Here is a 21,289-nt window from a genome sequence, read left to right as displayed (position 1 = left end):
TGTTTTATTAAAATCATATTGAATTACCCCCCTCACGAATTCAAGTTGTCAAACGGAAATTATCTTGAAGAAGAACAGTAAATACTCCTTTGAACCCTTATTCGGTAGTGTTGAAATGTTGACAAATTTGTTTTTACAACGAAAATTGAACTGTAAATAACAAATATTCCTTAACAGCTGACAAAATGGGCCAGTTCATATTTTGCACTCGTTGATCGATATTCGATATCAACGCTAAACAAAATAAAACGAGAGAGTATCTTGGACTTCCTTTGATAGAACAAGGATAGAACGAAGCAAATGACATGGTGGCGCCGCCACGAAACTGATCCCATATCCCCGATTTTCTGAAATGTTGATGCTTGCAAAAAGTGACAAGTGCTCACACCAGTGTTTTAGACATCTTAGCTATGAATAACAATAGAACTCGAACGACTGGGCCAACATTGAACTATAGTTCAATGTGGGCCAATAGGCATCGTCTCTGAAATACTGACAGTACTGTTCAGGAACAGACGGTTAGTCTCAAAGATAGATAGATAGAAGAACGCGAGCTGCTCCGGTGCTTCACGCCCCAATCAAAAAGAACGCGTCGGTGCTCGAGTGAGATGCACCGGAGCTGCCCAGGAGCTGCTCAAACGGTCAAAAAGAAAGCGTAAATTATATCTTTGTAATATCTTTGGTTTAGAGGTGGGAGTTCTAGTTCACTCAGAGGATATAGTTCACTAGTTCTCGTTCACGATGGTGAATAGTTCACATGAATCGTTCACTAGTTCACAATCGTTCACTTCCATTATGAATCATGGAACGATTGACGGTTATTGGAATGCTATGAATTAGTGATATGCAGTCGTTCTTTCATGTCTGGAACTGGACTAACGTTGAATTGAAACTGAACTCTGATACGGGTTAACGGGTTTCACGAGAAAACAAGTGGAAGTGTACATTATTTCAAGCCTTATGCTTTTTGCTGAGTTCTGGGATTTGTTTCGAGAATAAAAAGAAAAGATCAATAAAACGAAATATATTGAGGTCAATAGTTATAAAATAAAAAATACAGTGAGATTCGATGTACTTTTTAGGGTGAGGGCAGAGATATATATCTCTGGGTGAGGGAGATACGAAAACGTTGCGAACTCATCGATCGTTTCTGTCATTCAGGGAACGAGTGAACTATACTTCGAACTATTCGTGAACTAGTTCCTTTCGTTCCTTACACGGAATAGTTCAATTGAACTAGTTCGTTCACGAACTACACACCTCTACTTTGGTTAGTCTATGACCTAACCTTACCTAACCTGCTAATTAGTTTTCTGTGTACACAACCAATAACAGGTGATATATATGCAGGATAAGGATAATGGATAGGTATAAGATTATTTAAATTACTGAACTTTGTCTCTAGCACAAAAATAAGTCAATTGTACAATACTTTGGAGGCTCATTGATAGAAAAATTGGGCTGTGAAAAGGTAAAACTACCAAGTGAAGGGGTTCTGTATTAATATTATAAATCACCATGGTCAGGAATGAAGTATCGTACTTACAACTGATATCTGATACCTTAAGTGTTATAACAATTTTAACATGTTTTATTCTGAAAATTCCCCAAATATTACGCATCCTAAAAATGAAGAATGCAATTGGCGTAAGCCTCATAGGTCTATTGATGGAACTTTCAAGGTAAATACTTCAAACTACTGTTATGTGAATATTTTTTCCATATTGCTGAGATTATCACAAGTTTCAAAATCAAGGACTACTTTCCCCTGTCCTTCAGATCTATGAATTGTGAAGGTTATTTTAGATTTCCTCATACATAATTGATATTATTTCTAGCTATACAGTTATGATGTCGTATAACTTCCGAAATGGTTATGCCATATTATCCTATATGGAATATCCAATAATTCTTATACAAGAGCTGATACTCATTATCTGTGTAATGCATTATAAGAAATGTTACAATATATATGGCTTAATTGGCTCCATGTGTTATTTCACTTGCACTATAGGTTTATTATCAATTGTTCCTAAAGGAGTTCTCACTTACCTTGTGGTAAGAATATTCATAGTGACTTATTTGAATGCACTGAAAATGAATATTTCAGCCACTATGTACACCAGTTGGAGCATCATCCAAAGTCATCCAGTTAATTGAAATAATCAGAACAAAAAATTCAGAATCAGTCAGTCTCCTCACTTGGTTTATTTCAGCATTCACCAACTTCAGTAAGTACTGTTTGTTTGGTTTATAACTACTGAGTCTAAACATAATATTCATTCACTTTTTCACACATTTTTATGCATCTTTTTAATTATTCAGAAATTGTGTGAACAGGTAGCGACATGTTCAATATTTGTGATCATGTTGATGGTCAGATTCTGCAAAAAAAATTAAATCAAAAATTTTTAATATTTTGTTTAGGGCTCAGACAAATTTGCATAAAAATAATTGAATGGATCAAATGAAGCGTCATTTAAATCAACCCAAATGATTTCACTGTTGGGGAGATAGGAAGTGTCTCAATAGGTTTGTTCGTAGAGTGGTTTGAAACGGTTGTGAACTGTACAGAGCAAGCGCAATTCCATTTTAGGGTAGCGAAAATCCATTTGCGCTTGCTCTGTACAGTTCACAACCGTTGTGAACCACTCTACGAACAGGCCTAAAAATGAAATCATTTGGTCGACATGATTAACTCATTTAGGTGATCATTGTTTGATCAATATTTTTTGAACAGTCCACAGTGTGAAAGTAAATTTAATATCAGGATTTCTACATTTTGTGCTTGTAACCATAGATTTTTTTTTCAGCAAGGATATTCACAATTTTTGTAGATTCTGCTGATGCAGCTCTTCTATTAAATTTCTCCATCAATGTTTTTCTCAGCACGTCAGTATTTTTAGCAGCATATATCTTCAAGCCATCCAAGATTAAGAAGGAAAAATAATTTTAATTTTTAAAACTGCAGAAATTAATACCTGTTCAAATTGTTTTTATGAAGACAGTGTTTTCAATTCGTCACATATTAAATTTTCTAAGATAGTAGAATCTCTAATAATCACTGTCCAAACTTTGATTCGTGAGAACTTTCTGTCCAAATTTTTGAGCTATGCTATAATTTGTGTTTTCCAAATTAATAAGTGAATATTGTAAATATAATAATCTCAGTTCAACTAGTGCATGTATATGGGAATATTTCCCTGGAATTTTAAGCATATGAACTGAAGAATTCAGTCGATCTCATTGTGAAAAGATATAAGTTTCAAATTCAAGAAAACATTTTATTTCTTGATTTTTCTGCTTCATGACACCGTGCTTTTTTAGACTGCTCAATAGAGTTATATTTTAATTGCCAAGGAATGTTTTGTCGGATTTTTTACAAATACTTTTATTATAATTGAAGAATAAAATATTTTTACAATATTGCTTCAGCTTTTTGATTTCAAAATTATCAGTTATTTGTCGTGTACACATAAAACCAAAGTCCACCTCAGCGTGAATCTATCTTAACAGATTTCCAGGCAGTTTTCAGACAGAATGATTCATGATGATGCTTTGAATGTATATTGTGTTAATATTAATGTAAATTTGTTATAATATGACGATAAAATTATTTGGAGAACACAAGGTTCTAAACAAATTCGTATGTTTGACTCCGTCAACAGGAATTAAGGTGTTGTTGCTTTATCCCGATTTGTATTCACTTCATAGAAATTTCCTTGATGAAAATTAAATGATTGAATAGTTGTAAAAAATTAAACGGATAATTCCTAGTCTATAAGCAATGTTGCTCTTCCATATAATAGTTTTTTGAGCAGACCCTGCTTTGATACTGACCCTTGAGATGACACCTGAGGGGAAATTCTTTGGGAGCGAAAATGCAAAAAAAAGTCTGTTGAGCTGTTCTCCTAGAATGGCAGCATGATATCCGCCTACCAGGTAAGTTTATGTTCGAAGATAATTCCAACCTTTACTACTCACGCTAAATACCTGTTGATGAATTTTTTCTCAGAAGCAAGAAAAAATATTGAACGGTATAGTATGAATAAGAATTCTTCTGAAACAAATTGTAGGGGTAGTTTTTTCTACAAAAGGGAAACACTAGTTACACCACCAACATTTTCCTGATTGCCTTTTCGCTTCCATTAGAATGTCTGCTAAATTTCCTTTTTGTTAGTTTTCTGGTTTCTAGGGAAGAAATTGCTTCTCAGGTTGATTTTTTCATCTTTAGGGAGCTGTATTTAAGCAAACGTTGCTCAAAAAGAAAGACCCACACTCATTTTTGACCTTAAATTTTTTCGCAAGTTGTCACTGGGTTTGCGAACTGTCGTCAGATGTCGGTTTGCGAAGTTCTAGTTACATTGCAATTTTGTTAAGCAGTTATAGGCCCGGCTGTATGTTCAAATTCGAGCCGAGTTCAACGTTCGTGAATAAATTTCATATTCCCTTTGAGTATTCAATACTCAATGACATTCCTCAGAAATTGAGGAGGCATTCGCCCCCCTTGGCCTGATCTAATCGCCGCTAATGAGCTTATTATATGTGTTCTGTGCTAATGAGCAAGAATATTTAAGGAGTAGAGAGAAGGAGAACGATCGACGTACTAAAAATGTGTCCCCGAAAACAGGAAACGTAGGATAGGTGTCGCTGCGATTACAACGGGTGTCGATAAAGGTTGGGGATTCAAGCGTCAATTCGAAATTTCGAAATGAACAGACTTCATTTTATTTTAGGTTATGTGTCATCGTGGTTTTTCTGATGATTTTTCAAATACCTTTCTTCAAATCTATATTTAATATGAGTTCTCTGAATTATATGCAATAAAATGAAAGTCGAAATCAATGAAATTCAAAAGAAATCACTGATCAAAAAAATTGTACCTACTTTTGTTTATCATTGTTTATTGAAAGCAGCTATGTTAGTTGGTTTACCGTAATCGTCAAAATTATATAAATCCGAAGTGAGGCGTAGTACACATCAAGACAACAAAAGGTAACAGTCTCAGATTTATCACTTAGGTATTGGAGTAGATTCTGTTGCCAATACTCAGCTGAGAACGATATAAACCATATATTATGTTATGCCAACAAAATTCTTCAAGAATATTCTCTTCTGAACCATGTAGTTTTATTGGTTAGATATTCTTATTCAGAAGAGTCAACTTCTCACGAGGGATGACAATTTCGAATTCGTTTATAATGAATCCATCATCTTTTTGATATCTTCATCGCAAAAGTGCTCTTGACACACAAATTGATTCGGAGTCGATTCTTGAGATAAGGTTTTTTTCAATTTTCTCTCAAAAATGCTCTCGGAAATTTTATCTCTTCTCCTTTTCTTTCCGATGCCAAAACACTCTTATACTAGAGCACGTTTCAACATTTCACCATGGTCATATGTTGTTCTCTTATCAAAAATCGAAAATAATAATATTCCTATCATCCGTCACCAGGGAAACAGTTCACTCAGCTAACTACAATTTATTTGAATCAAAATTTCGCACTCTCGTGATGGCCAGCGCGCCTGTTGGCAAAAGCATGAACTACCATATTGGTACATATTTTAGGGGACAAAAAATCTGTGGTCTCAAAGCAGCGATCGTTCTCCTTCTCTCTACTCTCCATAATTTAAGGTTTGTTAGTATAATGCCAAGAGTATCAAGTTGATACTCTGGGTTATAGAGAGTTGTGTACTGTACAGTGTACAGTACCTTGCTCTATACCAAAGAGGTCTCTCTCTTTGTCTATACAATTCACAACCGTTGTGAACCACTCTACTAACAAGGAACAAACCAGAGTCTCTGGAACAAGCCTGTAGTAATCTTCTAAGGTTTGTATATATATAGATTATACCGGGTGGCCCACTCCAGACGCGGCGCTCATTTTGAGGGAGTAAATAAAGATATTTAGAAAATCTTTTCTTGTGGTGTGTGTAGGGTGTTCAAAAGCACAATTTAAAATTATTGTCATATACAGGGGTACATACATACAGGGTCTTCGAAAACAAAGAAATAGACCAAAGTTAAACTTTTTCAAATGTAACACTCTGTATTTGAACTCAAAAATGGAATGGCAAGCTCAAATTATAATGATTTTCTTCAGATCACTTTATACCTTAGAAGGACTATTTACGAGATAATGGCGAAAATGGTTTATTAGTTTTGAATTAAAAATCGAAAATTGCGCAGAAACTATCCCAGCAAACACTGAAATTCAGTCACTGTACAAAAACTGTAAATCGTTGCTTCACTTGACTGCAGTGATTGTAATGCAGTAACTGCGCCAAAAAGGATCGTATATGTCCCGGTGGACTGTGCAGTTAGTGTACAGTACAAACTGCATTTGACATACACCCACAGCTGCACTTCAAAAACAGCGATGGTATTGCAATTACTGTACAGCAAGCTGCACTTCAAATGCAGCAGTTACGTGCTTAAAATGTACAGCAAGCTGTACTTTAAATTCAGTAGTCACTATGCAAAAACTGTACAGTAAGCTACACTTTAAATGCAGTAGTCACTGTGCAAAAACTGTACAGCAAGCCGTATTTTATATCCAGTAGTCACTGTGCTCAAACTGTACAGCAAGCTGCACTTTAAATGTAGCAGTAGATGTACGGCAAGCTGCACTTTGTGTGCAGCAGTCATTGTGCAGTAACTATTGCGAAACAATATTCTGTGTACAGAAGTTTCCCTAGATAAACTGAATATCGATTCTGCAAATAAGAAATTCTCAATTTCACTTGATATTGCAATAACTGAAGACTCCTTTCATTACCAAAACTTTTAAATCTGATATCAGATTTAAATGTAGAAAAATTTTTTGAAGATAGTTTCGAAATTAATTTTTACGTTCAACGAAATATAGAAATACCGGGTGTACCATTTGAAATAAGAAAGTTTTCGACGATTATTTGTAGTTGATATTTGTGAATTAATTATGATCACTCTGTATATTCCAGAGTTGAAATTTTCTTTTATATGTTGAAGTAGCTAACTTGTCTACTCGAAAAAATTCTGTCTGTATCGCTGGCGTAACTAGTTTCTTCATTAATATTTATTTAAAAAACTCCATATTTCCGATTTTTCGCCATTACCTCGTAAAGGGTGCTTCTGAGCTATAAAGTAATCTGACGAAACTCATCATAACTTGAGCTTGCCATTCCATTTTTGAGGTCAAATATAGGGTGTGTTACATTTAAAAAAAGTGCAACTTTGGTCTATATCTTTGTTTTCAAACACCCTATATATATGAAAATAATTTTATAAATTGTGCTTTGGGACATCCTACACACACCACAAGAAAAGATTTTCAAAATATCTTCATTTACTCCCTCAAAATCAGCGCCGCGTCTGGGGTGGGCCACCCGGTATATAATTCCTGGGAGGGTACCTTCCATACCTCCAAAGGTAATGAACCTGTTCATATTCCTTGTCATATCTCGGAGAAATAATTTGTCTTGGCATTTGGAGAATCCAACTACCGATGAGGGCGCCGCGACCTGTAAACAAGCATGGCGTCAAATGAGTAATTCATTGTGATAGCAATGTTATCGTAGATTATCTTCGATTATCGCGATATTTGTGAAGGTAGTGAATAATTATGTGATTTTTGATTGTGCTCAAGTTCCTCTTAAACTTTCCTGAACATGTTAGTGTCGTTTGATGAAGATTTTTCAAGAACTTATATCCACATAGTTCTTTGCCTATCTTTATAGTTCTATGCTTATATCCAGAAAATTTCATTATTTTATCAATTCACTTATATGATTAATATGATTTGTGGAAATAAATGAATGTAGATATTTGAGATAATTTATTTTGATGAAAACATATTATTTCAAAATGCCAACAGAAATTATTTTCCAGAAATTACAACCAACCCAACAAGACCGCCTGAAAATTGGTTTTACAGTTTTAATTTCATTAACAATAGCGAAATGATGAAATTCTTGTCAAACAGTTTAATTATTGAATTAATTAGGCTTGTTCGTAGAGTGGTTCACAACGGTTGTGAACTGTACACAACAAGCGCAAATGGATTTTCGCTACCCTAAAATGGAATTGCGCTTGCTCTGTACAGTTCACAACCGTTGCAAACCACTCTACGAACAAACCTAATGAGTGTCAAAATTCCAAGTCAAATCACCACTTTTTATTTAAAATGCTCCCACCATATCATTTCTTGAAGATTGCGAGTCCAGTGATGCATGTATAACTTCAGACTTCAGTTATGTCACAAATTTAATTTAATACTTTCTTTTGCTCAGGTTTCCCGGCACTATCAAAATCGTGGAAATGAATATTCGCATTGCCTTTCTTAATCGTCCAACACCAGAAAATTCATCTTGAACAAAGATATTAAAAATTATAGTGAAATAGGTAAATAGTTTCTCAACTGAATGACACTGTAAAATTAGTAAAATTGAATGACACTGATATCAATACTCACTCAATTTTTTTAATACCTATTTTTCTAGTCAGACCTCCAAAAAAATTTCTGAATATAGTTTACTGTTAACCGCATATATATGTATTGAAAATATCTAACAAGTGAAACGATATTTATTACTCACATACTAGGTTAGTGATTTGGCCGCTAGGCAGCGTTTAGATTTTTGGATTCGCGATTAGTGAAATATCGAAAATTCCAAATTTACTTTCTCCTGAGCGATGGTAAAGATATTCTAGAGCAGTAGACGGAAAAAATAAAGTAATGATTTATAATTATAAAATAATATTTTTTTAAATTCTACACCAAAGAAACAACAAAGAAGAAAAACCTGCGGCTCTATGTAGTGACAAACTTGTCTCTGTTTCTCTCTGTTATTGATTTGATTGGGAAAGAAGGTTGGGTTCTTGGGTAAAGTTGTTTTGAAGTTACTCCCTATGTTATGATTAAAATTAAAGAGGGTCTTGCCAAAGAGGAATCTTTGGTTTTCCTATTCACCAACATTTACTAAGTCAAAAATTGTTCTGTTCAAAAATGGCAGCAAACATTGAAAGGTATTATTGTATTTGAGTTTATCATTCCATAGTTTTTATTCTGATGGTGTTATTAATTTCTCATTTGTACTTCTTTTTACAGGGTTAGAGAAGAAATTGAAGCATTAGAAGCAATTTTTATGGATGATATTTCCATAAATTATGATGAAAAGTATGATTGAAAAGAAGGACCTGCATTCACTAATTTCACTCATTTTAGGGGAGTACCAGATGGAATCAAAATGACAATATTTCCTTCGACAGCTAATGACACCGAAAAACAATATGTTTGTGTAACTCTAGAGGTTTCACTACCAGAATCATATCCTGACTGTGAACCTAAAATTATGCTTAAAAACCCCAGGGGACTTGATGACTCAGTTTTTGATAATATACATAGTGCTTTGAAGGCAAAATGCTTGGAATACTCTGGTCAACCAGTTATTTATGAACTAATTGAGGTGAGTTAGTGGATCTAGAAATTTCGTGTAATATTATATCATGACAGTTGCTGACAAGAATATGTTTATTTTTTAGCTGGTTAGGGAGAATTTAACTGAAAGTAACGTACCTACATGCCAATGTGCTGTTTGCTTGTATGGATTTTGTGATGGTGATGATTTCACAAAAACTCAATGCTTTCATTACTTCCACTCTTTTTGTCTTGCTGAACATTTATCAATAACAGAGAAGCATTTTAAAGAGGAACAAGATAAACTACCATCTTGGCAGAGAACTGATAAGGGATTTCAGGTATGCATATATATAACTTTGAATTTTCAATCAGTTTGAGAATTATACAGGGATATTCTTTCTTAACCTTATTAAAAATTATAAAAAGTAGAATTCATTTTCAGTATACCATCCAGACAATTAAAAAATCTCAAATATTTCAGATTTATATCACTTCTAGTTGTAACAGAAATAGCTTTCAAATTAATTTTTCTTCGGAATATCAGTGTTGTCATGATTAAAATCAAATTAAAATTCAATGTGGAATCCAAATGAGTATGGGCATGTCATTCGAAAAATAAAACTACTGACAGCATAACCCGAAGTGACCAATACCTTCATCATCCCAGATAACCAATAGGTTATCATTTTCAATTGAAAATAAATGTCACAAATATATCTTTTGTATTTCTCTATAATTTTGGGTGAGGTTAACATAAAAATGACCCTGGGTATGTTGCCTTTACCAGGGTGCCACAATTTAATTTTTCATTGTTATAGTTTTCAAAAACCCTAATGTCTAATGTACCTTCAACGAGTTCTTATTTCGTTTTCATTCAAGGCTGTTTGTCCTGTATGCCGTGAAGCAATAAACTGTGATGTTGATGATCTCAAAAAAGCTGCTGCCCCAAAGCAGTTGGAAGACGCTCAAAATTTTTCTGTTAGCAATGAATTGAGAATACTTCAAGCAAAAATGCGAGAACTATTCTCCTACCAAAAGAGCAGAGGCGGTATAATCAATATACAGGAAGAAGAAAATAAACTACTTCTCATAACTAATTCTTCCGAAGATTCCTCACAATGTGACGTAAGTTGATATTATGGGTATACCTATTCAAAGTAGGTTCATTTCAATTCGACTATCACAAGCTGATATTTTCAGGATCCTGGACCTAGTTTTGGACAAGTTGATAATACTGTAAAGACGAATCCAGTTGATCGAAAAACTAAAAGAAATACATCTTCCAGGTGACCCAGACCATTAACTAAATTTTTGATTATGTTTTTAGATATTTATTTGTAACATAATAGTTACTAGATGTTCTGTATGAATAAAACAAAATTAGGTTTACCATGAATTTTATTCCACAAATAGTAAGTAAAGTCAACGAAAATATTTAATTCCTACAACTGCCATAAATTTTTCAATGAAGAGTTCTGAGTCTAGAACAGCAATATGCGCTGCTCTACCAATTAATGCGTTCGCCGTATTTGGTAAGGCATGATGGATATCATATCTGAGGAGATTAACATCTTTTTTTGAAATTATTGGCGACATTATGTTGTGTACCATTTCTCGGAAAATAGCTCCTTGTTGAGACGTGTCTTTTATGGCTTCCTTGCACAGTTCTATTCTTGCAGAATGAAGAGGTACATACCTGTAATGAAATTATACGATACTAATAATGGAGCTTAATGGGCATCATTTATACCATTTTAACCATACTTGATGATTATAGAATTGGAGTAGGATACTATCAATCTTTATTTTCTGTGTATAGAAAAGACTAATAATGTTTATTCATAAACAAACAATATATCATATTCGAATATTTCTAATAAATTAACTTAATGGATAGGTTATTGGCATCCATGTATGTTTCATTTGTGTGTGGGTTACAATTATTGAAGTTAATGGTAACTTTACTAATACAGTGCTAAACAATTCTTAGGGATTACATATAAATTTCTCCTTATTTGTGGATTTTGTTTATTTATCTGTTACACTTGTATTCTTATAGGAGAAACCAATCGTCGTTCGATTCAATTTTCCTCCATACATATTCTAAAAGCATAATGCAATACTGGTTCATTCAGAAAAGTTATCAAATTATTTCCCATGATCCTCCAACCCCCTGACAGCCTGACAAACTATGAGGTTAATGTCATTTGATTAATTTTCCTTTCTTTAAACACATTCTTAATTCAGAAGGCGGTACTCCAAGGAATTACGGAATGTCGTGAATTATATCTGTAAGTTGTATCCTTTATTTTAGTGAATTTTTAATTGTGCTGTCTGATTCCCAAGACGAATTTATACCAAACGCTGACAGTTCTTCTTTTATTTTTATCTGAAAAGTTTTCTTTATGACTCAGAAAATTTTTATAATTGCAGAATTGCGTAGCTCCTCCCCACTCAAAATTATTAAAACCTTTTTCAAACTTTCGTTGTGAATTTCTTCAAAATATAGTTTCGAGCCACTGAAAATGGATTATATGATTTGACAAAAATAGAGGTGAATAAGGTAAATTACCTTACCTTCACGAAACGAAACATGGCTGGACCAACGTTCTTTACAGTGAGACAAATTTGGCAATAATAAAGGTTCCATTTTCTTTCCCACTTAAAATCGAACTGGAAAATATCCTAAACGAAACCATATATATGGTTGATTCTGTCACGGCGACATACCGATTTTTCCGATGCTTTGCCATAATTTACAAATGATTTTAGGGTCGTTTTAGGATCTATTTCAGAAAAAAATTTTTTTATTTCAACTTCGTCATTTTAAATTTATATACAGGGTGTGTCCAAATTAGACGTGAACCTTGGAGGAGGTGTTAGTACTGTTAGTATCACTCATTTGCTGTCGTTTGAGCCATATTTATTAATAACCAAAAATTAACAGTTTCCGAGATATTTGAGTTCTTGTGTTTTTCAAAAAACTTCTCATCTTACTTCATTTTTCGTCAATTTTTTCTACGTTGACCAAGATCAATTATAATTTTGGATTATTTTCATCAGAAAAAGATATGATACGTATGAAAAAAGCAAAAAACTATCACTATCCTTTATTAGATGTTGAAAAAGAATTAGTATGATTTGAAATTTGATATGTGAAAAAAAGAGAAAACAATTTCTAATATCAATTTGCCTGCAACATCTAATAATACAGGATCGTTTTGCTTTTTTCATACGAATCATATCTTTTTCTGATAAAAATAATCCAAAATTATAATTAAACTTGGTCAACGTGGAAAAAATTGACGAAAAATGAAGTAATGTGAGAAATTTTTCGAGAAACAGAATAACTCAAATATCTCAGAAACTGTTGATTTTTGGTTATCAATAAATATGGCTCAAACGACAGCAAAGGAGTTATACTAACACCTCCTCCAAGGTTCACGTCTTATTTGGAAACACCCCTGATTTTTGAAAGAATGCTTTATTTTGAACATTTGAACAGCTCTATCTTCTGTTAAACAAAGCATCAGCTTTATACATCCTGTACGTATATCTATATTGACAAGGAGAAACTGATGCGGACTCCGAGTGAACTAATTGAACTGAATAATCAAAAAAAGTGATATGAACGTGCAATATATAACCTTTCCTTGAGCTTCATAATGATATATTTTTCACTTTGATATTCTGTATTATTGCTTTTCATTGTCCCTACTGTGATTAATAATTCTTTATTAATGGAAGTCTAGCGTCCTGATGAGAGAAGGACAAAAGTAGGTACTACTATAATAATGGAAATGGACTAGTAGGAAATCTAAATTGAGAAGTGAACTATATGGAACGTGCCGCCATCAATCGAAAGAGTAGTAGGTAGACCGGTTTCTGGCTTATTTGCCGTCATCAGTACCCCATAACTCAATTCGATGATGACGACCAAAATGAAATGAAAAACTTATATTCAATGCCAGAAATAACATCTGAGACAAGGAGATATATCTCCTTGATCTGAGATATCAAAAAACAGATGTGACATCTGGCGGAGAAATGTGTACACTTCTTACCAACTGTTCCTTCAAAAAATAGACTCAAAACCGAGTCGTTGCGAAACATCGAGGAAAAAAGTAATGTACGTAGAGATCTATTTTTTGAAGGAACTGTTGGTAAAAAGTGTAGACATTTCTGCGCCAGATGTCACATCTGTTTCGTTATATCTCAGATGTTATTTCTGACATTGAATATAAGTTCTACATTTGATTTTGGTCGTCATCATCGATGACGGCAAATAAGCCAGTAACCGGTCTACTTGCTACTCTTTCAATTGATGGCGGCACGTTCCATGCAGTTCACATCTCACAATTTAGATTTTCTACTAGTCCATTTCCATTATAATTCTTTATTTTTTTTTGTTCCAAAAATATGTATGAACATATAAAGGTGTGATAAGTTGTCAAAATGATTTTTATTCGTACTGGTGATTTAAATATGTCTTTCCCAAATAATTGTGCTTAATTTGTATATGTTGCAGTCGGATACTTGAATCCGTCTGTTTGTGGAATAACTATAGTCAGTTTGTAAACGACGAATGTTTTCTATAATGCTTTCAAGATACAGATAGTTTTACAATCGGACTTTTTAGTCAGTTTGTAAACCGCCTACAACAGACAGATTTTCAGTTTTTTAAACGATGGAGTGCAAAATCGTATATTTGTAGACTGCGGCATATACAGAGTGTATGCAAAGGTGTTCATAATACAGCGTCTCACCAAAAATCACCTATACAAAACATTCAAAATGATGATGTTGAAGAAAAAACTTGAAATAATTACAGAAATAAATTCTATTATAGTATGACTCTAGTATAGATCATTTGTGATCTGAATCATCGGAAAGCAACGGAAAGTGTAGGCTGAATCAACCATAAGGTTTCGATAAGGATATTGACCTAGTCGTTTTTTACGTAGGGATGAAAATGGATTGCCGAATTTATCTCATTGTAAAGAATGTTAGTCCAGCCATATATTTATGTTTTATTTCATATTTCCGATACTGGAGTCGGCTTGAAATTTAAAGAAAGTTTGTTGAAATTCCGGGGGTTATAACTTCGCCACGTTGAATATTTTATTCGGGCAGTTTTTGGTGAAATGATTTATTTTAATGACTTCTACTTTCTGTTAAAAACAATAAGCCTCAATTTTGAGAACACCCTCTATACTGTAACGAACCTAGGCCGGATCTGTCGAGCGTAAAATGTGATGCGCGGGCCGAATTCCAGAATATTATGGCAGAGACAAACTGCCTTGTCTCTGATTATGGAAACGTGATCTGCAATACTCGGAAAGAGGGCCTCTATGGATATAAATTCGCGACGAGGAGAATCCAAGTTAATCATTAGATACAGTGGAAGATACCTACTTGCAACTTGCAACATAGTAGTGAGCGACTAACGAGTGAAAATTATAAGGACGTTTCCTCGATTATCTCGAGAGTCAGCTATTCTTTGAAGGGGAAAATACCAAAACTACCTTTGTGGCTCTGAGTCGAAGACGAGCTTCCGTGTTATCTGGGGTGTTAGCGACAACTAGTAAAAGTCAAAATAAAAGTTTACAAACTTTATACATTGCAATAAGGAACACAACAGGACTATTGTAAAATCTGTCGAGTGAAAAGCGCAACACAATGGGTGGAATAAAAACAGTCTACTTTACACAACTAAGGAAGTTCTCCTAGGCATTAAATCCAAATAATACTTGCAAGTGAATTCACGGAGTGAATCGGACGGTATCACAATTTTATTCTATTCTAATCTATTCCATTTTGACCCTTAAACAAGAACACTGAAGGCCGACACGGCGGTAACAGTATGAAGTGAAAAGTGATCTGTTGTAGGTATGTTTCGCAGTGCGAACTATACAGGGTCTTTCACGAGGAACCTCACCCATATTTATACGGGAAACTACTGAACGTATTTTCATGAAATTCAGCACTTATAAGTATTTCACGATGCTGATGAAATCTAAAATATTTTCAAGGCACCTCCGGTTTTTCCGGAAATGACGTCAACTTCCGTTTTTCAAATTAGAACACCATTTTTTTATTGCAGAAATAGATTCCTTAGAAAATTTCAAGTTATTTTGATGTAACATTTTTCAGTTTTGGTTGGAAAATTCTCTCTGAGCGGGAAAATTCGAAAAAAAAATCGAAAATAGAGCTCCGCTGAAACAAGAATAACTTTGAGGTTTTTGGATGGAAAATTTTCATTTTTGGGGTTTTTCAAGATGTAAGATTGATGTATCCACTTTAAAAATCGAAATCGCGATTCATGATACAGGGGGTGAAAAAATCGCTTTCAAAGTTAGTGATGACAAAATCGTGAAAAATCAATTTTTTCAAATTAGAACCCCATTTTTTATGGCAGATATTGAATCTACGTTAAAAAATAATGTGAGTGTATGCATCACACCCTTGCCCTAAAATGGATATATTCTGAGTTATTCACAAAAAACTGTTTTTCGTCTTGAATTTTCAGCTATTTCTTTTCTATTCACGCCAAAAAGATGAAATTTTCAGGAACTGTTACTCAAACCATATGCAAGAGAAAAAAGTTACAGGTTGTTCCTAAATAGATGGCGAATTTTGATTCGAATTTGTATCGGAAACCTCTTTATTTCAACTAATCGGTCATCGGTTTTCTCTCCAGTGATAAATAAATAATTCCTTATGAACCATATGCAAAAACTTACCATGTTTTACATTCTTTTTTATTTAATGATAGATATCATTAATTACATCTGCCAAATTCCTCTTTATTCAGTAGCATTTTGTGTTTACTATTAATTTGGTGATAATTCGTATTAAGTTATAAAATCGATCACTATGCCTAATTTTACCAATGAAGATCATTTAAATCTCATTCTACTTCATGGAGAATGTAATAAAGTTGTAGATAGAACGATTCGACTGTTCATTGAGAGGTTTCCTGACCGACCCAGACCAATGAGAGATACCATTAACAGAACCATGACAAACTTGAGAAATGTCGGATCTTTCGTTAAGAAAACTATACACAGAGAAAAAAGTGTAGTAGAAGGTGAGAACAACGAAATTACAGTTCTTGCATATTTTCGTGTGAATCCTCAAAATTCTCTCAAAGATGCCGAGATTGATCTGGGATTATCTCAATCGAGTGTTTGGAGAATATTAAAAAAACATAAAATGCACCCATATAAATTCAATAGGGTACAGCATTTGAAGGAAACTGATTTCGTCAGGAGAACAGAGTTTTGCGAAGCTATGATGATTCAGATGATTCGATTTCAATGTGTCAAATATCCTCTACAGGCTATTTGAAGATCGATGGTTGGCGAACAATGGTCCACATCTTTGGCCACCACGTTCTCCCGATTTAACTCCTTTAGACTATTATGTTTGGGGTAGGATAAAAAATTTTGTCTACTCAACTCCCCTGACTGATTAAAGAGGACTGCATAGAACGAGTCAGAAATGCGTTCAGGTTTGTTTAGATTTTTAGATTCATAGTTTTGAAACTCAATTTGGTTTTTAAACACTTTTGCAGATCTCTTCCTCCCGATGAAATAAGAAGAGCAACGCACGAAGTATTCATGAGACGTATAAATAAATGTCTAGAAATTAACGGTCAAAACTTTGAGCATCTTCTCTAGTTATAACTGCGAGAGTTTGCCATGGTTCTCCTAATAGTAACTTGAAGTCGGTTTCAAGAAGGGGTGAAAAATCTACAGCATGGTTCAAATAACAGTTCCTGAAAATTTCATCTTTTTGGCGTGAAGGGAAAAGAAATAGCTGAAAATTCAAGACGAAAAACAGTTTTCTGTGAATAACTCAGAATATATCCATTTTAGGGCAAGGGTGTGATGCATACACTCACATTATTTTTTAACGTAGATTCAATATCTGCCATAAAAAAATGGGGTTCTAATTTGAAAAAATTGATTTTTCACGATTTTGTCATCCCTAACTTTGAAAGCGATTTTTTCACCCCCTGTATCATGAATCGCGATTTCGATTTTTAAAGTGGATACATCAATCTTACATCTTGAAAAATCCCAAAAATGAAAATTTTCCATCCAAAAACCTCGAAGTTATTCTTGTTTCAGCGGAGCTCTATTTTCGATTTTTTTTTCGAATTTTCCCACTCAGAGAATTTTCCAACCAAAACTGAAAAATGTTACATCAAAATAACTTGAAATTTTCTAAGGAATCTATTTCTGCAATAAAAAAATGGTGTTCTAATTTTAAAAACGGAAGTTGACGTCATTTCCGGAAAAACCGGAGGTGCTCATGCCTTGAAAATATTTTAGATTTCATCAGCATCGTGAAATACTTATAAGTGCTGAATTTCATGAAAATACGTTCAGTAGTTTCCCGTATAAATATGGGTGAGGTTCCTCGTGAAAGACCCTGTATATGTAGATGCATGTCGTTACTGGAAATCGATTGTATTCCAAATTAGGTACGTATCCCATATTAGGTGCCTTTTCCCTATGCGAAATATCTCGAAAATCAGTAAATATTCGAAAGAAATATTCCATTCAGAGGTAGAATCGAAAAAAGTTATGAAAATATCGGCCCTCATTTGTGGAACCAATGTTGGTAATTGCCAAGTACCTATATTTTATCGATTTCTTGCAATAATTCAACATAATATAACGTCAGAATACTGATAGTTGAAGAAGACGAACGAAAAAACAAGATACGGAACACCACGTCACTGTTGCAGGATTACGATGTAGGTACTAAAAATTTAATTTACTGCATCTCTGTTTGAAACTTTCGAGTTTTATTGTGGGATGGGTAATGTTTGGAACTTAGGAAATGATTTACCTATCTTGTCCTGATCCACAGAGCAGAATGTTCTTGAAATGGTGTATTGTACTTTTTTGACTCAACGTATACAAAAAAGATCTTCTCCAATCAGTAGTATCCTTGAGGCATAATTGTAGGAGTGAACCTGATTTTTTCCATTTTTGCATGAACCACATACCTGGAAATATGAATATGATTTAGTAGCGCCAATAGACTTGAATATTATGCCTCCCACAGACTTCGTTCTTTTCCATCCGTTCGAATCGCCGCGATTCGAACCGTCGTTCCAAAAACGCCAAAAACCGATGTGTGTGGTGAAAAACTGACGATTCGGAACGACGGTTTTTCACCATACACATCGGTTTTTGGCGTTTTTGGAACGACGGTTCGAATCGCGGCGATTCGAACGGATGGAAAAGAACGAAGTCTGTGGGTGGCATTAGATGATAACATTGAGTATTAAGTTTAATAATCAATGGTGATAACAAAATAATTGTGGCCGTATGTTTCATAGTTACATATACATATAATGTACAAATTCACAGTGTGATAAAATAGGTTATTACTGAGACTTTTACGTAGAACGGACAATATGATTCAAATCCCAAAAATATTTTGACAATCGTCATAACCTCACAATTCATTTTTTCTCTGTATAGTGTGGAATGTGTCCATGGCGAACCGACTGCTTTCATAAAAATGAATGGACTATATGGTAAAATATGACGTTATTGCTGACGAATGTCAAAGTAACCAACGCTCATTATGTTCGTCAAGATAAGCTCCATTATAATGCATATCTGTACACAATCAGTTTTTTCTCGAGAATGACGCTTCGTAGCGCTTTCAACTAAGTATACTTTTTCTGTACGAAGAATTTAGGAGTCTAATTCTTTTATTGAAATTTCAATTTGATCACTCATTCGAAAATTAGAATTAATTTTATGGAAGCTCCCCTATTATTTCCGCCAATCAGTCAATTTTTTCATCGCCGCCAAACTGTGACAAAGCTATCACACTGGATTTTGCAGGCCATGTTGAAGTGGCCCTAGCATCCGTGGGGTGCATTTTAGCACGGACAGCCTATAAAATATAGGTACTTTGCAAATATTATAGAATTAGTATAAACTCTATAATCTTTGGGTACTTTGTTTTCTGGTTTATATGGAAGGAGAGGTACGATCGTCTCTTTAAACATTGATGAATTTATTCATTCATTGCTGCATCCCGTTACCGGGAATTAATTTACAAAAAAACATAAAGAAAGAACAGACCTATGGTTTCTTGGGGCTAATTGCGACTGTGTGCCCTCCTGTGACTGAAGAGACCCAACCGTGACCTACAGATCCTTCCACACTCCGGGCATGGGTAGTCACCAACCAGATCTGGCCGCCGCTGAATTCTTCTCGAGTGTCCGTTATAACCATAGATCTCCACTGTGACCTTTCTAACGCTAGTTGTTCCCAGTTATGATTGGCATTAATTGATTTTAGGGATTGATATAGTATATCCTTAAACCGCTTATACTGGCCTCCTGGTTTCCGGGCTCCCTCTGCCAATTCGCCATACAGAGCTATTTTGGGGAGTCTTGTGTCTCAGAATGTGGCCGCTCCATCTGAGTCGGGACCTCGTTACTCGAGTCTCAATTGTTGTACAACTCGCGCGTTGCAAGACTTCTGCATTCGAAACTTTGTGGAACCATGTGCATTATCTGTCTTAGATGACGTTGTTGCGTTTGTTCAAGTTGTTTAATATGTCGCCTGTAGGGCGTACAGCTTTCGCTTCCGTAAAGGAGCGTTGGAAGGACGACTGCTTTGTAAACAGCTGTCTTGGTCTTCAGATTGAGGTCGTGATTTTAAAACACTCTGACCTTTAGCTTCCAGAATGCCCGTGATGCCGAATTGATACGGTTGTGTATTTCCGTGTCTAGGTTAGCCCTAGTATTTATGAAGCTTCCCAAGTACTTGAACTGCTCGACCTGTTCTAGGGTTTCATTCTCCAGGCTGATATGTGTTTGAAGGCTTTCTGGGGGACTTACCAGGATTTTGGTTTTGTCGATATTGAGTCTAAGGCCTAAAGCTTCGTATATATGTTTATAGGTGTCCAGCATTATCTGTAGATCCTCTGGGCTGCTGGCGATAAGTGCGCAGTCGTCTGCATATTGAAGTTCCGTGATAACCTTTGAACGGGTTTTTGCTCTGAGGCGCTTCAGGTTAAATAGGCCTCCATCAAATCTGAAAGTTATTCCAACACCTCTTACAGGCATACTCATGTCAGCAATTATCGAGACAGCTATGGCGAAAATATTGAACAGTAAATGCGCTAACACGCAGCCTTGTTTTATTCCAGAGTTGGTTAAGAAATGGTCGGTTGTAGAGCCATTATGCTGTATTCTAGCGGTGTTGTTGGTATGAAGGCTTTTACACACTGCTAAGAATTTTTCGGGTACTCCAAGGCGGGCCATGATTTTCCATAGCGCTCTCCGATTCACCGAGTCGAAGGCCTTACTTAAATCGATGTAGGCTCTATAGATCCTTGATTGTTGTTCACGGGCCTTCTCTTGCAGCTGTCGCAGTGTGAAAATTAGGTCCACCGTACCTCGATTTGGTCGAAAGCCGCACTGGGATTCAGGTAAAATCTTTTCTAAGAGTGGAATCAGACGATTAGCCATAATCTTCGAGAGAATTTTGCCGGCCACGCTAAGCAACGATATGCCCCTGTAATTGTTGCAATTTGACGTATCGCCTTTGTTCTTATAAAGGTTGATAACTAAAGCGTCTCTGAAGTCTTGAGGCACATCTCCTTGTTCCCAGATCTTGCGGAATAGTGATAGGAGATTATTGACAAGGTTATATTGACAGGGTTTTGAATACCTCCGCTGGAATGCCGTCTAGACCTGGTGACTTATCATTTTTCATAATTTTTACCGCACTTATGATTTCGTCATCAAGCGATGTCATCGGACTACGCGGGGAGCAGGTCTAAAATGGATAAATCCGAGTCGTTATTTTGATTCAAGACTTGCGAGTAATGCACCTTCCATC

At 34.9% G+C, this 21,289-nt stretch overlaps 3 protein-coding genes across 4 annotated transcripts in view; 2 read left to right on the top strand and 1 right to left on the bottom strand.

Annotated features, from left to right (window-relative positions):
* Nucleotides 1-1,298: 1,298 nt before the first annotated feature.
* On the top strand, nucleotides 1,299-3,429 carry LOC123310243 (solute carrier family 66 member 3). The gene is made up of 4 exons (XM_044893715.1): nucleotides 1,299-1,682; nucleotides 1,839-2,058; nucleotides 2,111-2,231; nucleotides 2,814-3,429. The coding sequence occupies exons 1-4, from the start codon at nucleotides 1,519-1,521 to the stop codon at nucleotides 2,948-2,950; spliced, it is 642 nt and encodes a 213-aa protein (XP_044749650.1). The 5' UTR covers nucleotides 1,299-1,518; the 3' UTR covers nucleotides 2,951-3,429.
* Nucleotides 3,430-8,846: 5,417 nt separating this feature from the next.
* Nucleotides 8,847-10,790, top strand: LOC123310237 (E3 ubiquitin-protein ligase RNF25). Its single transcript, XM_044893704.1, has 6 exons — nucleotides 8,847-9,007; nucleotides 9,090-9,158; nucleotides 9,207-9,447; nucleotides 9,524-9,739; nucleotides 10,281-10,526; nucleotides 10,602-10,790. Exons 1-6 carry the CDS (start codon nucleotides 8,988-8,990, stop codon nucleotides 10,689-10,691), a joined length of 882 nt encoding a protein of 293 aa, XP_044749639.1. The 5' UTR covers nucleotides 8,847-8,987; the 3' UTR covers nucleotides 10,692-10,790.
* LOC123310232 (protein FAM135A) overlaps nucleotides 10,782-21,289 on the bottom strand; it is an 89,546-nt gene continuing 79,038 nt past the window's right edge. Inside the window, exons 13-14 of one of the 2 annotated variants that reach the window (XM_044893689.1) lie at nucleotides 18,264-18,423; nucleotides 10,782-11,097 (exon numbers count right to left, since the gene is read on the bottom strand). In XM_044893689.1, coding sequence (XP_044749624.1) covers nucleotides 10,824-11,097; nucleotides 18,264-18,423 — 434 coding nt within the window. In that variant the 3' untranslated portion in view covers nucleotides 10,782-10,823. The remainder of the gene's footprint in view (nucleotides 11,098-18,263; nucleotides 18,424-21,289) is intronic. The other variant, XR_006537348.1, reaches the window with a different exon arrangement.

This window comes from Coccinella septempunctata, chromosome 1 (genome assembly GCF_907165205.1).
Source record: "Coccinella septempunctata chromosome 1, icCocSept1.1, whole genome shotgun sequence".
In the NCBI taxonomy this organism is placed as follows: domain Eukaryota; kingdom Metazoa; phylum Arthropoda; class Insecta; order Coleoptera; family Coccinellidae; genus Coccinella; species Coccinella septempunctata.
The sequence above is the reverse complement of the archived record's forward strand: the minus strand, read 5'-3'. Positions and strand labels throughout refer to the sequence as shown.